Here is a 9925-nt window from a genome sequence, read left to right on the forward strand (position 1 = left end):
CAATTTTCCGTTTTTGTTATTTCGAGCTGCGACTCAATTAGGTTTAGCCGTCTTAGGGTTGCTAGAACTAGGAATCTCGCCGACTGCTCTCGAGCCCAGGCTTATACCTTGTTGTAAACGCTCATACGCAGATTCGGAATAAGATCTACTTTGCTCTCTTTTTCGATTTCTTATTCTTATCGTTGTTATTCTCGTGTTCTGATTGCTTGACGTGTGGTAATTAGCAGATATCCTGGTCCTCTGGGAAATTAGGGTTTTCCTAGTTTCCTTATTTAAACGGAAATCGACAGTGCGAATTTCGGTTCCCACACTTGTGCTTGACATACTCTCAAAATTGGGTTCGTTTACCCAGATGTGCCCTAATTTTCTAAGACATCTTCTGACTCTTGTGATCAAAGCTCGCGAGGAAAGGTTGTTATTCGGTCTTGACGAGCTTCGTCATCTTTGCATACTGAAGCGGAATAACAGGAGCCGGGGAACTTTCCTCATGTCTCCCCGACCTGGTGATCTCACTCAAATTACCATAAGCAGTGAATTACTCTCTCAAATAAGAGGTTCAATTGTAGTACTTAGGGATCGAATCCACAAGGAGCTACGGAACATAATAAATCTAATCAGAGTGATTAGGCTAGGTTGATTATGTTTAAATGTAAATAGCAGGTTGTGAGCAAGGCAGTTGCTCGATTGGTTTGATTGGGTTTTTGGTACTTAAATGAAATAGCTAGATTTATGGTTTCTATTCAGGTAATCAGGATTATATTCCTACAGATGCCTAACAGTTGTATGCATGATATTATAGAGCTCTAATGAACAAACCGATCGGCGTTCGCTTTCTAGGTTTGTCTATTGACCAGATCTAAGTGTCGATCGATGATTTTAAAGGAATATCGATCGATACACCTTTTGCTCCGTCAATCAATTATTATCTAGGAATATTGATCGACGCGCTCTTAGTCAAGCTTTACGCGCGGGTTGAATAGTGCTCACTAGGCTTACTAGATCAGCTTTAACCTTACTCTAACAATCCTAGCTCAATTAGGACGGATTCAGGGTGAGATTCAAGTGTTAATTTGTGCCTACAACTCCTAGGTCAAGGTTCTAGCTAGCTAAACTAGAAACATGCATTAATGACAATCCTAATGATGAATATCACAACTTAGCAATCTACAGTTCGGGCTAATCCCTCATAACCTATTTAAACCCTAAACCTAGCTATAGAACTAGTTAGACATAGCTAAGCAATTCATAACCACAAGGTATAAAAACTACATAAATAGATAATAGATAGTAAGGGAGTTTCAATCACAAATATCTTTGGATCTTCTCTCCAACTCTACTAAAATCCTAGAAAACCTTTGCTGTGAAAATAAGAAAACAAGAAAGCACACTTTGCCTGAAACACTTTGGCAAGCTATAAATATTAGGTTAAAAACTCGCCAGGGGCAATCTTGTAATTTGGTGAAGTCTTGGGCTCTAAGTCGACTGGAACCAAATGGGCTTCTGCGCGCTTCACTTTCGATCAATGTCAAAAGGTGTGCGTTCGTTTGATATTCTTGGCAATCGTCTACTTGGATTTGTTTTTGTTTTTTTTTATGACCTGCAAAAATTCAAAATCTGGCATAAGTACTAAACTAATGAAAACCAATTATAATTACCTAATAGTGGGTTGCCTCCCACTCAGCGCTTTGTTATAGTCATTTAGCTTGACATTGGAGTTGATTTGGCTAGTAATGTGGAAAACAGGTACTTGCTGGGAAGCAAGTCTCCATCTCTTATCTGCTCTTGTTGAACCATGTACCAGCGAAGTCTTTCACTGCCTCATCTCCTCTGCGCCATTTGTCTTTCATTGTTGCAGTTGTATTTTCTATCTTATGCAGTCTGTCTCCAAGTCATTCAAGTTTAAACTGATGTATCAAAAGTCTGGCGTATGTGTCAGCTGAGATCTCCTCTCCATGTTTGTTTGTATCAGACATATCTAATTTCACCTTTGTTACTAGCTTTCCTTGGGTTGTTGGTGTGGTTTTGTCGATCGATGTTCTTCTGTGACAGTCGGTCGATATGTTGATGCGTCTGTCAATGCCTCTGGACGACGTGCGATGTATCTCTGAAGCTCCACTATCTCCCTCTGCATTGCTTATGTCTGAGAAGTCAAAGAGCTGAAGGTGATGTCCCATGGGAAATAGATGTCATCACATCTCCTATCAAGCCTCTCTTCTGGGGCTCCCAGAGTTTTGTAGATCTCTTCTACTATCTGATCAATCTCTGCTCTGGTGTAAGAATCTGGTCGAGACTTCATCGGATTTGATTGTGACAGTTCATCGTAGATCGATATCGAGATGTTTTTGTCGATCAATGCTGGTGTAATTGCTTCGGCCGCACGCTGTGTCTGCATTCTGACTATGTTTTGCCTCATCTCTCCATGCATGTAGTCAACCAACTAATACTATCATTCAATATGTATTAGACACCATCAAGATTCATTTGGAAATCATCATCATTCTTTTCCTGGGCTTCACAGATTCCATAAAGCATCTCATTTATCTCATCGTTGGTGAAGATTTCTGGTACTAGCTTGGTCTGTGTGAATGACCGTGCATGCTCTGGAAGACATATGTAGCTGTGCTCATCCACTGAGGCTCTTTCCAGAAGATTTCTGATATCATCCTTAGATACATGGATGATGTGTCCATTTACACTTCGCGCATGTTCATGATCATCTCTGTAGACCCCATACTCATCCTTCCCTTCCCAGTGGAATTTCCTTGTTCCATCACAGTCGTAGGCTCTTTTTCCGAACTCTGGATGTCGGTCGATAAATGTTGGGACTCTGATGTCGATCGACAGTCAAGTATGTTGTCGACACTTTGGCTTGAAACGATCATCTAGTCCACCAGTTGGATCATAGAACTCGTTTATAACTCTCTGCTGGTGCTCTAGAGTGTTGTGTCGTTGCATGAAGAGATTTTCTGCTCCATTAGCCATTAGCCATCAGAAGGATATCTAGAATGTCCTCTCTGGATACTTGCAATCATATCCATTCATGATGCTCTGTCAATCGATACGCTGGCCAGTAGTCGATCGATGCTGGTCCTCAACTCATGAACCTTGGATCTCTCTTTTTTGCATAAAATTTAAAAACGAAAAATCAGTAAAAATTAAAACTAAACTTTAAAGAAAATACCTAATAGTGGGTTGCCTCCCACTTAGCGCTTATTTTAGTCATTAGCTTGACTTCTAGAGATCTGAATCAGTCCAGATGAGAATGTGAACTTTCTCCAAAACAAGTGTCAGTGTCTCTCTTCCTCATCTTGTTGATGCAGTTGATAAAAGCTCTTGTAGAAACTTTCCCTTGCTCTCCCAGCTCTGGATCACATAGCACTCTAACGATGGTAAAAGGTTATGGATGTCCTCTGCAACGCACTCTATACTCAAGATTTCCTTCTTGATATTGCGAAGAGACTAGTGACAGGAGATCTGCATCTACCTTCTTCTTCTTCTTTTTCTTCTTGCTCTTACTAGTCCTTCCCCAGACTTAGACTTTTAAGACTTGGTCTGTTCTGAAATTCGGAGGGTGTCGATCGATGTGGATGGCTGAATGGCAATCGATTCTCTAGGTAGCCTGTAATACCCCGTCTTAAAAAAAAACCATAATTTCGGTTTTACGGAATTTCTCGGGGAAGCCGAAGGCTCGGGAAATTTTTTTCCTCAAGGTTAAGGTTAGTCTGGAGTCTATTAAAAATATTTAGCTCATCAGAACGGGAGCAGAAAAATATTCGGGATTGATCGCGGGACGAAAATTCACTAGAAGGGCCGAAATCGCGCAAATCGACTGAGAAGCTCGAGGTGGCTTGATCTAAGGGATCAGGACGTGGTGTCAACCATTTAACCTGCTGAGTGTCAACACAAGAAGTAGGTGTTGACGTGTATGAAGCAGTTCCATGCAGCTTGACACACAGAAGCACGAGGTGTCGCAAAACCAGCGATCTTCGCATGCGAACCGACATGCAGAGGCCCGTGTGTCGCGATGCATGAACACCAGACATGCTGAAGGGCAAGTGGACGTGGAGGTGTCTTCTGGCATGGTTATAGAGCATAAAACAGGGCATGTGGATGCCCATGTGTCACCATGCATGCGTCCGGAAGCATGCAGGACGACACACAGGCGATCTGGTGGCTCATTCTTATTGGCCGGCAACTTCTATATATACCTAGCTATCCTGGTTCATTTTTACTCATTCAGACACACCAAGGACACTCTAAAACGTGGCTTAGAGAGAGAGAGAGAGAGAGAGAGAGAGAGAGAAGTGAGGTGCTTTAGATGAATAGACATTTTTCGAAAACCGATAAACTAGCAGGAAGTTCCGAAAGACTGTCCAGAAAAGAAAGAAGGTTATTTCCGGGTTCTGATCAGTCCAAACCAGTTCATTCAAGACATTGTGGTTGGGTTTTGGGATTTAACATCACGGTACCAAGACGAAGATTTGGAGGGGATAAAAGGGGGTTGGTCAACATCAGGAATCAAAGACTCGAGCCACATCGCTTAATCATTGTGAGTCACGGTTAATTGTTTGTTAACGAATTTTTAATGCAGGTTCATGACATCGGAGACGGTTTCCGAGCTAGGATAGCCGGACCGGTCTAGGTGTTAGTTAGTGGATCCGAGGCTTGAGACGATGTATGGGCTAAGTGGATAGCAAGACTAGTCTAAGCACCCGGATTATCGTGATTGTGTGATTATTATATGTTGTTATAGTGTGTACCTCATGTTCGTACTGTTGTGTGAGAACCTGTGGTGGTTCTAGTAGTAGTTTGCAGGTCATTGCTTCCTTAAATGGTACCACTAAGCCGGTGATTGTCCGGAAAGTGGTGGGCTCGGTTTAACTTGGCTTGATCACCAAGGCTGAGTGTCACACGTGGATGTGACAGCCCCCGGCGAGTCCAATAGGGGACTGGGGCACGGTGATTCCGATTGAGGACCGTGACCGGGCGATTCCCGAGCGCCTACGCCTGTGTGGTGTAATAGTGAAGGGATTGCCGATGTCCCTTATGTGGAGGAAGAATGATTCTGTTGGGCCCTAGGAGTATATATATATATTGTTGATTGATATGACAGTCATAAAGAGTGTTTTGATTTATTATGGTTTAATGGTTTATTGCTTATTCGGTCATGCTTTATGATCTTGAATTTTGATTGTTGAACTACCCGTCTTGCTTGTGTTTGGAGTGGGGTTTAGAATGACGGGTTGTTGTATATGCTAGATAGGGAACCCTGGCTCACTGAGTGAAACTAGTTCACTCACTCCTCACATCCTTTTGCAGGTGACCAGTAGAAAGGACCATAGCACTCAAGGAACTGTAGGAGCTGGTGTAGATTGGACATCTTTTGCTAAAGACTCGTTTTCAAGATATATAATTGTATGTTTTACTTTCGACTGCATCCATGGACCATATGTATAATATTTTGGGCTTGTGAACTTCTTGTTTTATGGAATAAAGTATGTTTTATATTCGTGACGTGTTGAATCTGATGTTAGGTTAGTCCAACCTAACACAACTCTATGATTTGGTACGGGTTGCAAAGCCTAAGGCCGAAGATTAGAGGAAATGAGTTTTGAATGGATATTCTGGGTTACAGAATTATGTATGTGACTTGGAAAGTCTATTCTCAATCCGTCGTAACATTTTCGGACTTGGCAGAGGAAGGTCGTTCGGGCATGTTCCTGTTTGATTGTTGCCTGGCTGGCTGACAGATGTCTAAAACAGTTCGGGGGTGTTATAGAGGTGGTATTAGAAGCATGGTTTAGATCATGCGGTCAATCACGTACTTTCCGTGTTTTATCGAGTCAAATGTGTCGTAAAAGATGTGTTAGGAAACCAATAGAGTTTCGTTTTAATTAGTATTCTTAATAGTAAATTCTCTGTTCGTGGATTGCAGATGGCAAGAAGGGGAAGGAGTGAAGGAGGGCATGATTGGATGTTGGGTACAGAAAGTGTTTCAAGAAGAAGAGGACTGGGATATGAATCAGAGGGAAGGGTGCAAACACTGGCACATACCAACCAAGGATCCAGTGAAGAAAATATAGGAAGAAACAACAATCTGTTTGGACATGATCAAGAGATACCACCAGAAGAAAACTTTCCACCAAACCGTACTGTGAGGAGAAGACCAGAAATAGATGATAGCGAGTCAAGTGTCCAAGGTCCAAGACCAATAAGGCAGAACAACCTGATTGAACCAGAAGTTCATGATCAACCACAACAAGGACAAGGAATGGAGCACACTTTGAAGATTCTTCATGACGTGAGAGCGAGGTCACTACAACAACCTCAAGTGCAACCTCAGCCACTCGTGCCACCACAACCTTCAGTTAGTACACCGATGTTACCATTGATAACTGCCATAAAGAATATTTTGAAGGAGGAACAGATGCATTTGAAGCCGACCAGTGGCTTCGAAACATGGAGAAAAACTTTGAGACCATGACGTGTTTCGAGGACTCTAAAAAGAAGATGGCAGTGTGTTATTTAGACAAAGACGCGGCAGAATGGTGGGAGAGTAGGGATCACCAAGTAGGACATCTGGTCACCACTTGGGCGGCATTCAAAAAAGAATTTGAATGCAAGTATTTCACTTCGGAGTCCAAGCGAAGGCTTCAACGTCAGTTTGCTAACCTAGTACAAGGAGACAAGACAGTTAGAGGATATGAATCTGAGTTCATGCGACTGCGACGACACGTGCTGCGAGGACCAGATGATGAAGAAACCATGATATCTAACTTTATGTTTGGTCTGAAACCAGATTTGGAAAATAGACTGGCAGTCGGGAACTACGAGAGTCTCACCGAGCTAGTGGAAAAGACTGTGAATGTGGAGATCGGATCGGAAGCTGAAAAGGCGGCAAGTAAGAAATCCAAGCAGCATCAAGCAGGGAAGTATGGTGGAAACCAAAGATCTTTTAAGGGTAAAGATAAGGAAAAGGAATCAGAAGGGCCAAGTCGACGATCTTTGTTCACAGGAAAATGCTTTGACTGTGGCAAGACAGGCCATAAGTCCAGTGAATGCTACGAGAAGAAACCTGGATCCTTTCAGTCAAACTCATACTATCCTACATGCTACACGTGTGGAAAGAAAGGACACATCTCTACCCAGTGCAGTGTCAATCGTCTATACCAGCTACGCCAATCACTGTCCATCATCCTACAACTCCACCTGCAATCGCACCAGCGCCAAAAAGGCAAGCAATAGGAGGTGGAGTTTACGCTTTAGAACTAGAGGATACTAAACCTCCAGCCCCATCTAAGGGTCCCATCACAGGTATTCGGGTTCTTTAACCTTACTAGATTGATTTTGTGTTGTGTTATTGCTTGTGATGGATTGGTTACCTTCTATTGGATAATTTTTATGTTGTTGATATATATTGATGTTTCGGCAGGAACTTTACATGTTGCGGGGCATCCCACACATGTATTGTTCGACTCAGGGGAAACACATAGCTTTGTGGCCCCTGAGGTAGCTGCCGAGTTTGTGGGTTCATTTGTGATTGACAGGGTGGATGTGGCTGTGATGACTCCCGGAGACCAAACCCTCCAAGCAAAAGAATGCCTCAGAAGAGTTCCGTTAGTCATTTGCGAGAAGATGTTCTTGGCAGATTTGTTGGTGGTGCCCTTAAAAGGATATGAAGTTATCTTGGGCATGGATTGGTTATCAGGCTACCGGGCACAATTAGATTGTGGAAAAGGTCGTATTTTGTTCAAGGAGAACGGGCAACGACAAATAGGGTTTTACGGGATCAGTCCAAGCAAGTCTGTGTCTTTAGTAGCTGCCTTGAGAGTGGAAGATTTGCTTAAGGATGGAGAAGCGTATCTGGTAACAATAACTGCTAGTGAAGGGCCCACTAGCAACGGAGTTGAAATTACGGATATTGCGGTAGTACAAGAGTTCAAGGATGTGTTTGAAACGTTGAAAGAGTTACCTCCACCTCAGAGTAACCCTTTCACAATTAACTTGGAACCTGAAGCGATGCCGATAACAAAGGCTCCCTACGACATGGCACCTGCGGAGTTTGCAGAGTTGAAGAAACAACTTGAAGATATAATGGAGAAAGGTTTCATAAGACCTAGCTCTTCACCATGGGGAGCTCCGGTCTTATTTGTCAAGAAGAAGGATGGTAGCATGCGGCTTTGCATTGATTATCGAAGAATCAACAATATCACCATCAAAGATAAGTATCCCCTTCCAAGGATAGACGAGTTGTTGGATCAGCTAAGGGGAGGAAGTTGGTTTTCAAAGATCGACTTGGCGTTGGGCTATCATCAGATTCCAATTTCAGAAGGTGATGTCATGAAGACTGCATTCAGAAGGTGATGTCATGAAGACTGCATTCATCGATGACATTTTAATATATTCTAAGATAGAGGTAGAGCACAAAGCACACTTGAAGCTAGTGTTGGAACGGTTAAGAAACCAGAAGCTGTATGCCAAGTTCAGCAAGTGTTCTTTCTGGAAAAAAGAGATCGGGTTCTTAGGGCACCAAGTGTCTGGAGAAGGAGTTTCTGTAGATTCAGAAAAGGTGAAATTCATCGAGGAATGGCAAAGGCCATCAACGGTAACCGAGGTAAAGAGTTTCCTCGGGTTAGCCGGGTATTATCGAAAGTTCGTCAAGGAATTTTCTTTGATCACTAAGCCCCTGACGAAGTTGACCAGAAAAGGAGTTCCATTCATCTAGGGAAAAGAAACGGATGAAGCATTTCAGAGACTGAAGAAAGCTTTGACCACAACACCGATATTGGCATTACCTGAACAAGGTAAACCTTACACTCTGTACGCAGATGCTTCTAGGGTTGGGTTGGGTTGTGTGTTGATGCAAGAAGGCAAAGTCATTGCTTATGCATCAAGGCAGCTCAGGAAGCAAGAAGATAACTACCCAACACACGACTTAGAAATGGCGGCAGTGGTGTTTGCGTTAAGGATTTGGAGATCCTACTTATATGGAGAAGTCGTGGAAGTATTCACATATCATAAGAGTCTCAAGTATTTGTTTACACAACCTGATCTGAACCTCCAACAAAGGCGATGGATGGAGTTTGTGGTGGATTACGACCTGAAGATTCAATATCATCCAAGCAAAGCTAATGTGGTCGCAAATGCACTAAGTTGTAGAAAGTTAGCGTCCGATGTTGGAAAGGAAGTGGAAGCATTATCAAGTGAACTCAAGTTGATGGCTTTATGGGCAATTGAAGGGGACCCAAGTGAGCCTTTAGGCATACGTACCGTAAACCAGGCAGGTTTATTCGCACGGATCAGACAGGAGCAACAACGTGATGAGAAGTTAAAAGGAATCATCACAGAAGTTAAAAATCAAGAAGCTCCAAACGCAAGTGGCTATCATGTGGCAGCAGATGATACATTATTACTTAATGGGAGGATATCAGTACCACAGCGAGAAGGGATACGAGATGAGATTTTGAAGTCGGCGCATCACTAGTTACTCAGTATCCATCCCGGGAGTACGAAAATGTACCGAGATATCCGAAGGTTTTATCATTGGCCAGGAATGAAGAAATCAGTGGCGCGATGGGTGGCTCAATGTCAGACTTGTCAACAAGTCAAAGTCGAGCATCAGATTCCAGGAGGATTGTTACAAAGCTTACCAGTACCTCAGTGGAAATGGGATTCCATATCCATGGATTTCATCACTGGGTTACCGCCGGCTCGAAGAAGATCAAATAATGCAATATGGGTGATTGCCGACAGACTGACAAAGGTGGCGCACTTGTTACCTATGAAGGAAACCGATAAGGTAGAAGTATTGGCAGAGATGTATGTGGACCAAGTTGTGAGGTTGCATGGGGTGCCAACAGATATAGTCTCCGATCGAGATCCTAGATTCACCTCAAATTTTTGGAAGGCATTACAAGAAGCTGAG

The 9925-nt window shown here is 42.9% G+C and overlaps 1 protein-coding gene across 1 annotated transcript; it reads left to right on the forward strand.

Annotated features, from left to right (window-relative positions):
* The first annotated feature begins 6480 nt into the window (after positions 1-6480).
* On the forward strand, positions 6481-9484 carry LOC106423139. Its single transcript, XM_048761158.1, has 5 exons — positions 6481-7054; positions 7174-7314; positions 7433-8332; positions 8415-8614; positions 8726-9484. Exons 1-5 carry the CDS (start codon positions 6481-6483, stop codon positions 9482-9484), a joined length of 2574 nt encoding a protein of 857 aa, XP_048617115.1.
* Positions 9485-9925: the final 441 nt, after the last annotated feature.

Source organism: Brassica napus, chromosome C6 (assembly GCF_020379485.1).
Source record: "Brassica napus cultivar Da-Ae chromosome C6, Da-Ae, whole genome shotgun sequence".
Taxonomy (NCBI): Eukaryota; Viridiplantae; Streptophyta; class Magnoliopsida; order Brassicales; family Brassicaceae; genus Brassica; species Brassica napus.

Bases quoted from the DNA above. Each gene is read 5' to 3' on its own strand.
- LOC106423139 (XM_048761158.1), top strand. From the start codon at position 6,481: ATGACGTGTTTCGAGGACTCTAAAAAGAAGATGGCAGTGTGTTATTTA. The intron at 7,315-7,432 runs GTATTCGGGTTC...ATGTTTCGGCAG, and splicing joins ATCTAAGGGTCCCATCACAG to GAACTTTACATGTTGCGGGG. The intron at 8,333-8,414 runs GTGATGTCATGA...ATTCTAAGATAG, and splicing joins TCAGATTCCAATTTCAGAAG to AGGTAGAGCACAAAGCACAC.